This window comes from Ptiloglossa arizonensis, chromosome 2 (assembly GCF_051014685.1).
Source record: "Ptiloglossa arizonensis isolate GNS036 chromosome 2, iyPtiAriz1_principal, whole genome shotgun sequence".
In the NCBI taxonomy this organism is placed as follows: Eukaryota; Metazoa; Arthropoda; class Insecta; order Hymenoptera; family Colletidae; genus Ptiloglossa; species Ptiloglossa arizonensis.
Genome location: NC_135049.1, coordinates 5,434,335 through 5,451,757, shown reverse-complemented (window position 1 = coordinate 5,451,757; position 17,423 = coordinate 5,434,335). Strand labels below are relative to the sequence as shown.

At 30.6% G+C, this 17,423-nt stretch overlaps 1 protein-coding gene across 3 annotated transcripts in view; it reads left to right on the top strand.

Moving 5' to 3' along the window:
- Liprin-beta (liprin-beta 1) overlaps positions 1-17,423 on the top strand; it is a 26,580-nt gene extending 9,157 nt beyond the window's left edge. For all 3 annotated transcript variants that reach the window (XM_076305302.1, XM_076305303.1, XM_076305300.1), the window contains exons 7-11: positions 3,731-4,023; positions 4,131-4,307; positions 8,233-8,604; positions 10,426-10,608; positions 15,898-17,423. In XM_076305302.1, the coding sequence (XP_076161417.1) occupies positions 3,731-4,023; positions 4,131-4,307; positions 8,233-8,604; positions 10,426-10,584 (1,001 nt within the window). In that variant the 3' untranslated portion in view covers positions 10,585-10,608; positions 15,898-17,423. The remainder of the gene's footprint in view (positions 1-3,730; positions 4,024-4,130; positions 4,308-8,232; positions 8,605-10,425; positions 10,609-15,897) is intronic.

Here is a 17,423-nt window from a genome sequence, read left to right as displayed (position 1 = left end):
TCCTCTGTCGCAACCAAATATGCCTTCTATATCTTTAACCATCGCGTATGTTACTTTCTATAGCGAATTGAAATACTTGCTCATCTGATAGGTGTAATCTTATAGACGCTATCGCGCCTTGGTTCCGCATCTGTCATTCCACTTTCGTTTTTTCCATTGCGTTTTCTTTTAGTTTTTCTTTTTTTGTCACCTTTTAATTATCTTCCGAATATTCAATATTGCCTCCATCTTCACGACCCAAACTAAATAATTAATGTCCGTTAATAGCGGGACTATCGGTAATGGCGTCTTTTCTATTTTTTGTCTAATAATTGAATTTCCCTAATAAATGTTCAGAACTACAAACTAAAAACCACGGATCTATACTACCAGAATGTTATAAAAAGAACATAAAAAGTTCACTAATAAAAACGTATATTTACTGGTTAACTTACAAAATAAATGAAAATTTTTTGAAATAATAAATCCCCCAATACATTTTCTCGTTCGAAATCATTCTTAGTTAATATTTATACCGATATTAATGTAATTTTCTACATCCTTTAAAGCAAGTTTTTTAGTTAAAATTTCTTTTCCAATAATATGTAAATGTTTAATCATACGTTTTTTTTGTATCGTGCGATACATCTGCATCAAAGAAGAGATAGTGCTTCATATAAATTTTTCCAGGTCTGTTTGATTTACACTCTCGTCAATTTTTTTATATTTGCAAAACTGTTGCAACAACCGTATATCTCGATTAGAAATATTTTCAAAAATTGGGGCATTAAATCATATTTAAATATACAAATTGATCATAAATATACACAAATTCGTAACTGTTATAAATTCCGCGTTATTTAATAAAAATTATTCGTAAAATAAAAATACTTTTTGTATACATATATGTAAATGGCTTTAGTTATGCACCTAACACGATACTCTGGAAATATGAAATAAATTTTCTTTAAGCAATGTTTTGCTAATGAAAATGATGATTAACTCTAAGAATTCTACTTAATCACCTCTTGGATGCTTTTGTTGTTTTTCAAGTAAAAGTTCAATTTTATGTAAATATCTATTAAATTGACGATTTTGATAATTTATTTTCAAATACACTTGCTAAAACTAATTCGTACATATGATGACAATACGAAAAATACTATAATTCACGTTCAAGCATTTGTTTTAAAATAATACAGGCATTTTGAAATCGTCCCATATTTGTTCTTTCAGCAAATGGCTAGAACTTTATTCGTTAATTCCCAATTTTCTAATAATTTAGATACTGCAAACGCTTGCTCTCTATCGATCTTTTTATTTAAAAAATAGTCATACATACTTTTAAATACGAAAAATACAGATATGTTTAATATTGACCTAAAATTACTGATTTTGAACTTAAATCTAAATGCGGCATGAGTTCCCATTGTTCAATCAGTTTGAAATTTTGCATATATCATTTTTACCGTCTAGTGTTACAATTTAAGAGAGTAGCGCAAATAAAATTGAAAGTTAAAAAATGAGGACCACTTTAATATACACATATGCAACAAAGTTTTGTTAAAAATAGTGTTTGTTTTGTGTGAAACACAAATAGGCATTTGTTGTAATAGTAAAATAGAAAACAGTTACATTCTGTTGAGAAATGCAAATTGAATGAATCGATAAAATGCAAAAACTTTGGGGGTTAATTTCGTTCCTTTTAACTGATTTTCGACACAAAAAATATGTTCATAGGGTATGTACATGTGTACGAAATTTTGTATACAATATTTGTAAATTTATCAATTTTTTTAATTTTTGAGTTGCCCAGCTTCCCTTGTTCGTACTCGGGAAAGTCTAACTGTTAAATCATGTCAATGAAATCCTGCACAGAAATAAAGCTTGAAATACTGATGCCAGAATTATGGTTTTATAGGAATATTATTAAGTATTTACAAGGTATTTAATGTTAAAATTCTGACGGCCTTGTTCGTCTACGAAAATGTAAGACGATTATCTATCATGACGGAAATTATGACACAAGTTCGTATTCCGTCGGTGCATTTTCTGATAATATATATGTTTTTTCTTGTCCACTCTGTTTTTTTTATTATGCTACCTTTGTTGGATTTATATTTGAGCATTAAATGGAATCTTTCTGTAATGTTATACTTAGTCAATATTTTCGTTGTAATGAACACGTAGCTGAGATATTTACTCCAATAATGTATAAAAAACTGTTATTTGTTATGCATATGTTATTATGAGTTTAAGTCATAAATATTACATAAAATCTGCAGTTTAATATAAATTGTAGAGAATATACAGGATGGACCAATAGCTTTGACCACCTTGAATATCTCCATTATTTTTAAAGATATGGAGAAAATTGTTATACAAAGGATGTATGGTATGAAAGTGTCTGTAATATGGAAATAATAATTTTTTTTCTAAGTAGATACGTTTCGAAGATTTCAAGGTCATCTCCATTTTCTCAAATAGCATACTATACTTTTTTGTTTCTATAAAAGTAGTAGCTGTGTAGACGGTTTTAACGACCCCCTATACAAGGTCATTCGATCATATAACAGGGTACAAAGAGACTTACGTTATAAGAGATGCTCGAAGTGATGTGCATTCGCGTTTATGCAACATTGCACTCGTTGGATTAGTGAAGTCCGTACGTGTGCTATTATTTCTGGATTGATTGTAGCTGATGCTCTAACAAGCCTTTCTTTCATATCTTGTGGAATTCTTGGTTTCTGTTGGTACACGATAGCATTTAATGTTCCCCATAAAAAAAAATCAAATGGTGTTGTATCGGCCGAACGAGGTAGCCATGAAGTTGGTTTGCTGTCACAGTGTGATAGATCACCAATCTAGTTGAATAGAAGTCAATTTGATGAACATTACAGAATTTATTAATTTTTATTGCAAGTTATTGGAAAAGGTTTATAAAGATGACAAACACACCAATAAATGCATTTTACGAAACCCCTTGATTATAGTATTTGCTTAAAATGAATGGTTTGTACTTTTAATTTCTGCATTATATAGAATATTGTACTTTAATGTTTATTTGTAAGATATTTTACATTTAGTGTGTGTTTTTAGTACTTCAACTATATAAGGAAAGTTTACGAACAACGAAATATTTGAATTTTAACTAGACACGAGAAACGCTGTTAAATATTGCATACTTATATTCCTTGTTACGAATGTTCATTTTACCTAGTATGTAGATTAAGCATAAAAAAAAAAAATGGTAAATTAGAGAAGAAGAAGAAAAACATATTATTAACAAAAAGAAAGTAAAAATCCAAACGAAGTTTTGATCTCAGAACATTTTTTTTATAAAAATAATCCATCGTAAGAAATTCCACCATTTTTAATTAAATGGATTACTCTGTATATATATATGTACAACCGAAGTTCGAATTTCGAGCTAAAACAATATTACGTTTCGATAAGTAAGCGCCTTACTTAACAATAAGCTTTTACTTAGAAACTGCATCGTACCTTTCGTAGATAAATAGACCGTAAAAATTTTAATATTAAATACCTTGTAAACTATTAACCATATTCCTGTAAAACCATAATCACAGGATTTAATATGTCGAGTTCCATCATTGTGCAAAACTTCATTGACTAGTCAGACTTTCACCGAAGGATGTTTCCTGGTTAGTACTATTTAACACATGTCTGGATCTTTAAAGATCCAGATGCTGTTGGACGAAGGTTGATTACTGTTGTTTTTCTACTTTAGCTGAAGAAGAAAAAACATTCATCATAGAAGACATAAATTCTCGAATAGAAACTCAAAAACCTTTGGCGGATCTCTCAATGGAAGAAATTGGAGACTGGCTTGCAAATCTAGGATTAGAATGTTATACAAGTGAATTAAGGCGGTGGGGTGCTACTGGATCAAAATTACTTGATTGTTCGCAACAACAGATAGAAAGGGAATTAGAAATTAAAAATGTTCTTCATAGGAAGAAATTGTTGTATGCAATAGAGTCAGAAAAATATGGTGGAATTGAATTCCTTGGATCGGATAAAGTAATTTTATTTTTATAGTTAATTTAATTTTCATATTAAAATTCAAATTCAAATCATTATGTAACTACTATTAAGTATATAAATTATAAATATTCGTAAAATTATAGATGGATAATGCAGCAGTTCTACGATGGCTCGATGATATTGGTTTACCACAGCACAAAGAAGCTTTTCAAAATGGTAAAGTGGATGGTAGAATGTTACATAGACTTACTACCGAAGATCTTCTAAACCTTGGAGTTACTGCACAATTACACGCAGCAAGTCTTAGACGAGGAATTCAGGTGAGTTATAATTTTTTAGCAGCATTATAAATAGTGTCCAGAATGAATACATTAACTTTCTTGCAATTTGTTTGAAACATAATTACAATATAGCAATATGCAAATTTAATGTAACTTAATTTACATGTAGGATGTGACGGAAATAACAGTGCAACTGAAAAGGTGGGTGATTCTTAATATAAAAAATAAATAAAAAATTTTTAATAGAATTTTTTTACACAAGGCTTTGTTTTTGAGAAGATTAATTTTGAAAATTCGTCGACTATGTGTATACTTAAATACGGCACAGTTTATCGAATGATAATTTAGGCGGACGTGTAATTTTGCATTGGATATCTTGAAACAAAAAATCGTTCAATTTTCTTAAACTATGCGACAGTAACTTCAGTTGCACGTAAGGATTTTAAAAAATGATAATTTATTGTAAAAAATAAATGGTGGTACTTTGAAACAAAGATCTCTTAAACGTAAGAAAAATTCAATATTTCTTTTAACACCATCTAGGAACTAATTATTCAATTGAAAATTTTGTACATGTAACTGAAGAAGAGTATATATTATTAGGAACCACCGTACAAAATTTTAAATAAATTGGATGAAAATTGACCGAGTTGTTGAGCCGCCTAGTTTGAAAAATTTGGTTTTAAGAAAATCGAAAGTTTAAAGTTTTACAACAAATTATCTATGAAACAACGTTTGAATTTTTAAACTCATTAAAGGACATCTACTCCACAACCATAAAACCTATGGTTTATATATTTCCTTTATTTATATCTCCTTTTTTCTTCAACCAAGCCTCTGGGCAATAATGATGTTTTGTTTATTCCTTTGTTGAACTTTTATGATATGAAGTTGCTTACACTGCTTTATGTATGTCTTCTATGGAATTGATGTTTCTTCCAATTGCTAGCCCATAGTAAGCACTTAGGCCATCTATCAATTTTACCATCAATTTATTTTTGGCCCGAGACCTTTGTTATTTTTTTTACATTGACGAAACTTTGCATCTATTCGTTACTGAACATGACGTCAATCAATGCAACGGGGATGGAATATAATACAAAAGAAAACGAAGAGAGAATATAATGTTTTCATCGTAAAATTATAATAGGGGTAATGATTGTTGGTAATTATTTTGGTTTCGGGAAATTGACAACATAATTATGATAAGAAAGTAATACCGGTTGTGGATCTCTACTTTTAAAAATTTTTTATAATTGTAGTAAGATAGAAAAATCGAAAAAATTGTAGGTAAATATGGTTAAAAATATTGTTATTTTCTTATAGCAATTTGACGTTGTACCAGTATTTCTGTATTTCGGTTTTTATAAGGGATATTTAGATATTACTGAAAAATATCGATGTAATACCGGTATTTTATATTTCGGTTTCAGCAGTTATTATATTTGTTTCTATGTATTGTAAATCTTATGTAATTCTTAATTAATTTAGAAAAATTCTTTTTACGAGCAACATTTAAAATAATTGTCAGGAGCACTCGTCATATTATTATAATATTTGGAATCGAGTTTTCAAAACTAGATTTTAAAATAGACTGCAAAAGTTCAATTCTTTTCTCGTTTCTGTTGCATTTTTTGTAGCAGCAATAGAAATCAAATTTTGAAGACACTTTCGATAGAAAACTCTTCCTCTTACCGTGATAATGATTTAGTTGACATTCATATTTATCATTCAAAAATTTTGATTAAAGAAGACATATTTTTCAGCATAAATATAAAGTTATTGAAATCTCGTGGTAATATCTCTTGGTGGCTTAGTTTTATATGACAATTCAGCATCTCGTGATTCTTCACCTGCCATCAGTTTCTTATTTCTACACCAATGATCCATGACTATTTCCAGATCATCACAAATTTCTTTTGGAGTTCGAGCGTGACCGCCATAGCGATAATTGTTCCTCTCCAAAGTATTTACATTGTATAAGTGTTGATTTTTGTAGCGATCTACGGCCAAAGATCTCACAATTTGCGAGAACGTTCATGTAATTATTAAAAAATCAAAATAATTTCCAAGAACAGAAACCACGAATTTAACCCAAGCACATCCCAACCGAACATAGAACCTAACCGACGATCGTACGCAGAGATCATTATGAACAATCCCTGTCACAAAAAAGAATAAGCCCTAATCTTGGATGCAAAAGAAGGAATACCGACTAAAGCTTATGAAATTGCTGTCACAAACATTACATGACCTAATTCAATCAGATTTCACGCATCTCAAATGGAAGAGTATGTCTCTATCTATGATCCGTCAAGGTGGCTACTGAAATAATGTCCAAATACAAAAGTATAAAGGTAAACAACACCGAAATTGAACTGAAATCGCTCGTAACACTGTCCCAACGAATTATCCTTTCGAATATATCTCCCACAATTCTAAACGAAACAATAGAAAGCACCTTTAAACGAAACAAGATCCGAACCACCTCTAAAGTCTCCTTCCTTAAAGCTGGATGTCAAGGATCAGATTTCTCGAACATTTTGAGCTTCAGAGGACAAATATTATATATATCAACTTGAAAGATGCTACAAAACTCTCGGAGCCATTTACTGTCATGAACAATGAGACCCAATTTAGAATATTCATTTCCATAGATAAATCAAGCTGCTTCAGTTGCAACGAAGATGGACATATAGCCAAATATTGTACGAAAGAAGCCATATTTAATGTGACCAAGTAGACGAATACAACTAACGTTTTAGCACCGAATATTATTTTCTCCCTTCCACTGTTTCTAACAACAGAAGAACTTTTCTTATCTCAGAAGATAAAAGCTAACACGAAAAAAACTCTTTTTATAACTACTATCGCAACTAATTCAAGAATCCTCATGGATAATAGCGATACGGAGAATCCTAACGTACCTTGTCTTGTCTTCGTCAAGAAAAAAGCAACGACAGCTCGTGTCTCTTTTACATTATATAGTTTTCACTAGTCTGGAATCACGGACTCTCAACAAATAGATAAATACTGTACTAGAAAAATTTTCAAAATTGATTTTCTCGAAAACGAAGCCACGTATAAAATAATTTTATTCCACATTTTGGAATTATTTTTACACAAAGTACTAACCTGCATTTAAATTTTACTGCAATTTCCGCTGCACTGTATATTATAGTTTAATTATGTTTGAAAAATTTTATATATATAAATATAATGTATTATATATATATATATATAACTTAAATGAAATAAATTAGGATTAGATGAAATACATAGTTTCTTTTTCCCTGTTTTATTTCAATTGAGAAATCGTACACAGTAATCTTTGCTTTCAAGGTGGACTTTTCTCGAATTTAAGATGTGAAAACATTCCCGTTATCATTTACAATTTTTCAATACAAGAAACTTGTCTGGCAATTGTGTCAACGAAAGCCGGCTGGTCATCGAAAGTATTCTTTGTCGTGTGTCATATAGAATTTTATCCTGTAACGAAACTTGATTATTATTTTTTTTTCATTATGTCTGTATGATAGTATTAAAAATAGATAGATTAGTAAAGTTTTTTCAATGAAAATAAGTGCAAATATGACCTCATTCGGATTATTTGTAATTATTTGTAAAATTACAGACTCGTGAATTCTGTAAGTAAGGTTTTAGACTCGTTTGCATCGCAATGATGCAATGAAAAAGACAAAAATTGTTATATTTACTATTATCATTGCTTACTCTTTATGTATTCTATTCACTTTTCTCGTTGAACGATTCATATGTGGTTGGTTCTCAACTCGAAATAGAATTTCTAATCGACTTCAAATTCGAGAAACTCTTCGCCTTAAAAGCGAAAATTATTGCAATTATTATCTTTTTATTTATGAATGATACATAGTAGATTTGATGATAAAGATAACATCGTTATATTGGTCAATCTTGCTTCTATTAAACGTATGTGAGTTTCTAGGTTCTACGAGAATTAAATTTTGAATTTGATAACCTTGAAAGAAGATCTACATATGATAATGGAGCAGATGGTAGTAACGTTCGTCTTTGGACAAACCATCGAGTAATGGAATGGCTTAGAGTGGTTGATCTGGCAGAATATGCTCCCAATATGAGAGGATCTGGATTACATGGAGGTTTAATGGTGTATGAAGGCAGATTTACTTCAGAATTATTGGCTACATTGCTTAGTATTTCTCCTGGAAAGACTCTACTCCGTAGACATTTGACGACACATTTCAATCAAATTCTTGGTAGAGAAGTTGTACAACGGAAAAGGGAAATTGAAAATACTCTTGGATTTGTTCCACTCACACTTACCGCTCGTTTAAAGGTAACTTTAATCAGTCTCGTATAAATTAAATATGCATAATATTTTGCATTCTTTTTTTTTTTCAAATAACGTGTCACATCCTTTTATCTATAATCAATTGCAACTCTTAAAATAAATTCCATATGTGCTATTGAAATTATTTAGAAGATTTTAATTGTACCTCATGTTATGTAACGCGTTATGTAAAATTCTATTTATAACCATTTTTACAATCTGTCAACTCAATTTTGCCCACAACTGTAATTTTTACACGATTAAAATGCTGGATGTACACTGCCGGTAGAAAGTATCTAGTCACTTTTTTTTTCGAGTAATACAATTTAACATAGCTGAAAATTATAAAACGGCCACTTATTCTTAAATACCGGTGAATTATAGCTGCTCAATTGAAATTACAAAAACCACAACATTATACGATACCATTGCACCCATTGATTACCATGAAAGCTGAAGATCAGCATATATCGTTAAGTAAGAGGAATCAACAGAAAACAGAGCCACGAATTTGTGCAGAATTAAATCGCACACTGGCTAATGCGGTGTAATTGAATATTGTTAAAACTGTTTGGAAGATACAAACTTATTTGGGTGAATTACAGTGAAAAAACCATTACATTGACCGATTAATAAAAAGAAACGACATCAATGGACTTTTACTCATGAATCATGGAAATTAGGTCAAATTTAGTGGTATATTGTTAATTTAAATGAATTAAATACGGTACTAATTAGTCAATTGCTTAAGCAAGGACAGACATTACACAGTGAGGCACAGAATACGAAGCGAAGGATTATAAATAAATATGATGAAGAATATCGAATTTCTTCTTCATCCAATAAATCAGTCAAACTATCGAATTGTTAAATATACTGGTATATCTGTTAGAACAGTCACCAGAATTTACAATAGAAGTTCCGATTCTGATGAGGATGTGTTAAAATTTTTATGAAAAAAGTGGCCAAGGAGCATAGATAGAAAATTTTATTGCTTGAAAGAGGACAAAAGAATAATAAGGGATATTATTAACGAATTGTACATCGGTGTTGATTGTGGGTTGGGATGTGTCTTGAGTCGATAAAGTTGTTTTAGGCACGAGATTTTTTCTTTGTATATACTATATATTGAGCTTATGATTAGTTCTTAACAAAATACGTGCCGGACACGTGTGATAAAACCGGTCAAAATCAAAACCAAAACCAAAACCAAAACCAAAACCAAAACCGTACAAGCGTGCATACGTTTACACATTCAAACAAACATCTCGAATTTTACACTTGACAATCGAGAAAATAATGATTCCAAGTGAATCTAAATTATTTGTAGAAAAATTTAGAAATATTATATAAAATCTAGAATAGAGAAAATTTGTTGTGGAAACTATTTTTAACAAATTAATACTAGAACTACCGATAGATTTCGATATATTAAGATGTTCCACGTACGTGTCTCAGGAAAATCGATGATTGAGGAAAAAGAGGAATCTATGAAATTGATTATATCTAATAGAATAGAAAAAGTTATAACGTCTTTTGAAAATATTCTACGGAATTTAAAGTAAATTTCTTTGTCAAAGTTGTTGAAACCTGATAGTGTTAAAAATGATTTTGAAATTGAAACGTCTAATAATTTGTTATATGGCATATGTTATATGAAATAATATTTAAAATTTGAAATTATAATAAATTTGAATAAAATAAATTAACAGTTAACTAAAGATGGTTCTATTCAATTATGATACTGTTCATCTTTTTTTTTTAATCAAGTTTTCATTAAATTTAAATGTTACGATTAAAATATATATCGTTAATGTATGAATTTAGGTACCAAAGAAATCTCAGTTCACGTTAAAACGCAAGAAGAGTAAAAACGAAGCAGATTATGGTAATTTGGTCTGCCCTCTGGAAGCTTCACCACCAGGCACCCCGTCGACTCCTACATCGACTCCAGGCAGCCCTAACTTGAATTCACCCACATTCTAACGACAATTACAGATTTATAATTTCGTAAGTCTAACTCAACTAATTCTAGTACAATTCTTTCAATAACATAATACTTTTGCTATTAAGTAATAAATTAAATATTTTATTTTTTTTTGGTTTCTGCATTTGTTTTAAGATCGTGATTATTCAAGTGAGAATAATAATTTCAGAAATTTCAATTTACTTAGAATATAAGACTATTGCTTATGCATTGATTATCGCTTATATAATAACGCATTTAAAAGAATATATATACCGGGTGTCTGATAACTAGTGGGACAAATGGTAATATAATCATTTTACATACGAATATGAAGCAAAAATATGGAATCAAATTGTTAAGTATACGTGTATTTCACTGACTCGATTTGTCGAACTTTTCGAGTTTTGTGGAATATATTGGGTTGTCCAGAATGTTCGTACCGATTTTCGGTAGGTGATGTTAGAACAGATCTGAACATATCAGAATGATTGAAAATAATTGACACGCGTACATATTCTAAGAGGTGATGTTTCAGGCATTTTTAGGAAAAAAGTTGGTTAGGATACATTAATTTTTGTGAGTTTTATACGTTTTTGAATAAGGAAGGAAACAAAGTGCATTATAAACATTTGATGCTTTTCTTTTACCGGAAAAGCAAAAGTGCCACACAAGTAGCAAAAAAGATATGTGCTGTTTACGGTGAAGGTGCTATAGCTGAATGAACTGTGCAGAAGTGGTTTGCTAAGTTAAAAGTTGGTGATTTCAACCTTCATGATCAAGAACGCCCGTTTAGATCCTCCACCATTGATGAAGATCAGGTCAAATCACTGACCGAGAATAATCCACGCTATACAATACGTGAATTAGCAGAAATGTTAAAAATATCAAAAACTACATAAACTATTTTGATGTATGGGTTCCCCGTAATTGAACGGAAAAAATCTGATGAATCGCACTTTCATTTGCGACTCACTCTACAAACGCAACGAAGAAGTACAATTATTAAAGCAAGTAGCGATGAGAGATGAAACATAGATTATTTATAACAATGTTTAATGTTAAACTGTAAGGATCCTGAAGAAAGCGAAATGAACCACTTTTAGTGACCTCAAAAGCCTGTCTTCATCCGATGAAAGTCATGCCTTGTGTTTGGTGGAACTGCAAAGAAACCCTAAAAGTATTGCTTGCAATTTGACAAATTAAAGACAGCAATTGAACAAAAATATCCAGAACAATTAAACAATTATTAACAATGTCCTAGTATAAATAAAGGTTTAAAACATCAATTTGTGGAAATATTCGGTTAAATCGAACAAAAGCTGTCGAAGTAACTGTAAGTCACGTAGTCGGGAGGTATTTATAGAGCCCGAAAAGCATAGGTGGCACCATCTACGGTAAAACGCTCAAGTTTATCGAGAAATAGTTCGTTAGCAAAGAGCTAGATGGTGGCATAGGGACTGCTAGACCGCGTATTCGAATGTAGCTGAGAAAATATAAATTTTTCATATAAAATGCGCATAAATATTACGTTTAGAAGTATACACAGGATGCGTGTTCTATATATAACGGCTAAATAGAATTTTCACATACAATCTTATGTAAAAAAACTCTGTGCATAAGTTTTATTCGATCCTTACATTGTAATACACGTTCTAAGTATACTTACTATACGTAAGACCTTACGAATAAAATATATTTTGCATTTACATTCTGACAGACATCCTATGTACACCTCTAAATGCATTATTCATCTCTATTCTTTATGAAAAATTTATATTTTGACACAATTGTTCACAATTATGATAAATAAACATCAAGATATTGCGAAATCTGCGAAGGCGAACGCTTTCAGGGAATGTTTTTTCATTTTCGCAATTGCTATTAACATTTTTGCATGTTCCGAATATTAATGTTACAATATGTATCTTATCTATGGATTATAAATTAATTTGCCTGTAGAAATTAATTTTGATCGAGATTCGAAGTGAAAACTGGTTTTTGACATGTTTTTTAAAATTTTAAAACATGGAAAATAATAATTGTTACTAGGCACGTTAATTTAACAATTATTTTATTCTGATAAAGGGCACAGTACGTGTAAAAGCTCCAACTTCTACGTTACATTTTTTTCGTAAAAATTGAGTTTCCTTTGTACAGAGATAGACAAATTTGGAAGACCATAAATTCCAAGATTCAAATTCCACGATAGATTCTTCTGCAGGTACTAACGACGATAAATTTTATGTCTAGCAAAGTAATTAATTATATTTTGGCTGCAATATCCCACACGTGTCACGACTACGTGTACTGTCTAAATCACAAGAGTTAAACAACTATTCAATCAATGTATTCAATAAACAATGAAGTTCAATAAATAATGTACACTTATTCTTTAAGAAAGCAAAATCTTTTAACATGAGATGTACTTAAAACGTGTATTGCAATGTAAATGTTAAAATGTTGACAAATGTCAAATTTTCTTTTAATAATGAGGAATAAATTTTGATTTAATAGTTGTACCTAGAAAGTTTGATACGTCAAAGAGACAAAAATTATAAATTTCTCTTAAATAATGAGGAAAAATGATGGTTATACGGATATGATTTACTCATAATATGTTAATTTTGGATTCTTAACTCTGTGCAGAAGCACAAATGCACAAATAATATAATTTGTTCAAAATTTAAATAATCCGAAAAGCACAGGTGGCACCATCTACGGCAAAACGCCCAAGTTTGTCGAGAAATAGTTCGTTAGCAAAGCGCTAGATGACGGCATAGGTGCTGTTACACCGCGTATTCGAATGCAACTAACAAAATATAAATTTTTCATAAAAAATGGAGATAAATATTGTGTGTAGATGCGTGCATAGGATGTCTGCTGGAATATCAATGCAAAATATAATTTATGCCTAAAGTGTTATGTATACGAAGTCTACTTAGAATGCGTATTATAATATAAGGGTCAACTAAAAGTTTTACGTAAAATTTCTTACATAAGATTGTGTGTATAAACTTTATATGAACCTTACATATATATGACATGCATTCTGTGTGTACCTCAAAATGCAATATTTATGCGTATTTTTTTTATGAAAAGTTAAATATTTTGTTGCTACATTCGAATACGCGGTGTAACAGCACCTATGCCGTCATCTAGCGCTTTGCTAACGAACTATTTCTCGACAAACTTGGGCGTTTTGCCGTAGATGGTGCCACCTGTGCTTTCCGAATTATTTAAATTTTGAACAAATTGTATTATTTTTGCATTTATGCTTCTGCACAGAGTTAAGAATCATAAAATAATATTTTATGCTTAAATCATACTCGTACAATCATCATCTTTCCTCATTATTTAAAAGAAATTTATAATTTTTGTCTCTCTGATTGTACGAAGCTTTCTAGGTACAACTAATAAAGCATTAAAATGTAACTGACAATGTATACATTTTTCATAAAAATAGAGACAAATCTTGTGTTTAGAGGAATACATAAGATGTCTGTTAGAATGTAAATGCAAAATATAATTTACACGTAAAGTCTTACGTATGGTAGGTTTACTTAGAATGTGTATTACAATGTAAGGGCTAAATAAAACTTTTACTTAAAGTCTTTTAGATAGGATTGTATGTTTAAATTTTAGTTGACTCTTACATATATAGGATACGCATCCTGTGTATACCTCTAAACGCAATAATTATGCGTATTTTTTATGAAAAGTTTATATTTTCTCAGCTACATTCGAATATGGGGTCTAATAGCCCTTGTGTCGCCATCTAGCGCCTTGCTAACGAATTATTTCTCGACAAACTTGGGCGTTTTGCCGTAGATGGTGCCACCTGTGCTTTTCGGATTATTTAAATTTTGAATAAATTACATTATTTTTGCATTTATGTTTCTGCACAGAGTTAAGAATCCAAAATTAACATATTATGGGTAAATCATATGCGTATAACCATCATATTTCCTCATTATTTAAGAGAAATTTATAATGTTTATCTTTTTGATTGTATCAAACTTTCTAGGTACAACTATTAAAGCAAAATTTATTCCTCATTATAAAACGAAAATCACAATTTGACATTTACACAGTAATACACATTCTAAGTACACCTCATCATGTTAAGAGGTGCTTTTTTCCTAAAAAATAAGTATACATATTACAATGAGAGGTGTGTGTAGAATACAGCAATACAGTAATTCGGCTTTCGGTTTCTTGTTTATGGAGTGTGGCTGTACGAGGATTACCTACTGGTTATTGGAAGGCAAAAATCGTGTTGGACGTAACCGATCGTTGTTCTTCGATGGTTCGTGATGAACAGGACCGAGTTAATAACAATGCCCTCATCTATCAGGATCGATAATCAATAATGTATACAGTATATGTATGTACGACACCCGCATCCCTGTAAATCATCTTAGGCTTATTCTTAGATACATACATATGTATGTGTAAATAGTAATCATAAACTCTATATAAGTACAATTTACACGAAAATAAGTCATGTTAGTTTTAAAACCAGTGTAACTTTTATGATTTGTAATGTCAGAAAATGTGAAGCTTATGTTTGTTTTAATTTCAGTGTGATTTGTTTTTGTGTAAATTGTAATTACGTAGAATTTTGTTATGGGATTCAAGATCCGGAGTCATTTCTATTATTGTTTAGATATGTTTGTTCAACGCGAGAGACTTTTCGACTCAAATGGTCGAGAAATGTGTTGTCAAACCGTTTTTTGTTACACATCCCCATTCCCCGAATGAAAATGAATCAAAAACTGATTCTTTTCGGATTCTTCTTAATTATCTGTAAAATCGAACAGTCTTGAATTTCTTAGGTATTTTCGAAGAGAGTCATATTTTGAACTCGGCCAGTTTCATCGAAAAGACCTTGCCAATCAATTAATACTATTTATACCGAAGATGTACTGAAAAATATAACGGATTTTATTTCACATTACTGGTGGCCATAACGTTTCGCGTGCGGTATTAGTTTGAAGTTTCCACTTGTTTTTGTTCTATTTCGTTTACACTTGACGTTGTATGCGATTCGCTTTAGTTCAACTAGTTCTGGAAACAAATTCTCAACTGAACTAAGGATTATTGTATGTCGTTAACATGTTCAGATCGCTGGCCAACAAATAAGAACTTACGAGAATATCCTATTTTTGCTTTTGCTTCGTAAATCGGTAAATTATTTCTACCATTTATGTATTATCTGGTATATTTCACAATTTACTTATCGATTATATATTTAGCTACATACTCTTCTATCTGCCTTAATATTTTTCTATTTTCTTTAGTAATATTAGAATTCACGAATTTATTTTCAGATTAAGGAGACACCAATCGGAGAAGAGTAATTGGCCGCATCTAAAGAACTTCCGAGCAAAAATGTAAACGAAAAGCACATGTTGGGGACCACCTTACTTTATCTATATAGGTTAAATTTCATTCGTCAATTTTAAACAATAGAAATCATAGTCGTTTCTAAAAATAAAAATGACTTACTTTCTGGGTGGATGAATAAACGGAGATTTAATAAAAAGGAATAAAATATAATTTATACTCGTGTAAAAATGCAAAGGATTAGCAATATCACATGTGTTTATATAATACAAAATAAGAAATAAAATTAGTACTTATACTATCAATTTATACGAGTATTTATATTATTTACTCGCAACTTTTTATTTCCTAAAAATGTTGAGTGTACTTGTTAATTTCTAAGTGTATTTTAAATTATCTAATTAGACATGTAAGAACTTATACTATATAGTAACACTACGTGTTTACTATATCCGTACGCAGAAATGAGTGTCACTCACACGTTTTCAAAGCTGTCCTGTCCAGTGTGACCGGATGACATTTTTACGCTTCCTCTTCTCGCATTTTGCCGATCTAGACTTCCGTTTCATCTCCTCGCTCTTATTGTGAATGCTGCTTGAGTCGAAGCGAGGAGAAAAATAAAATATAATTTACACTCGTGTAAAAATGCAAAGTATGCACACGTGTGTCCTTTGCAGAATTGTATTCTTACGTAAGATAGGTAAAATCAGGTATACTCAGCCATCTGCCGCGTACCGTAGTACAAAAGAGCACCCGTTATTTGTCTTCATTCTGTCACAAGATGTTCGAGTCGAACAGCATTCGTGGCAAGATGTGAGAGAGAACAGACAGAAGGGGAGTCAAGGTAGAATGATAAAGAAGGGGATAAATAATAAAAGGGGAGGGAAGCGTAAAGACTTCACCTGGTCATCCTGGTCGTGATCCATGTATCGGTTAAGAATTCCTAAATAAGAACCAACTTGACCCATCTACGAGTCAGGGATTCCTGATTAAGAATTGCTCTAACTCATATCTAGGTTGAGCGTGTTAATAATTGTGAGTTACAATACATGATACATGAAATGATTGACTGCTGTAATCTTAAAATCGTAAGAAAGAAAGTATAGATACTGTTTAATAACTTTTTTAAGGCAAACGGTTGCGTTTTATACTTATAATTATTTAAGCAATATTTATCTGTTCTAATACATATCCTATGTCTGTAATTTGTGTGTAACATTTCAATGTGTAAGGGCAACAACTTTGCGGTATTTATAATTTTTGTTCGATCCTATTGAATAGGAAAGCTTTGAAGATTCAAAAGTATGTCGTAACGAACTCAAGTATTTCTATCATACTTGTAAAGCAAATTCAATTTTTTATTTAAGTGTTGTTGGTTAGATTTTAACGATTATAATATTAGAATTATATTAATTCTTTTAGTTGTAATAATAATTGTCAACTGTTAATTTATTGATCCGAGAAAATAAATGTAATTTACTTCAATTTTAAATACATGTCATCAAGATAA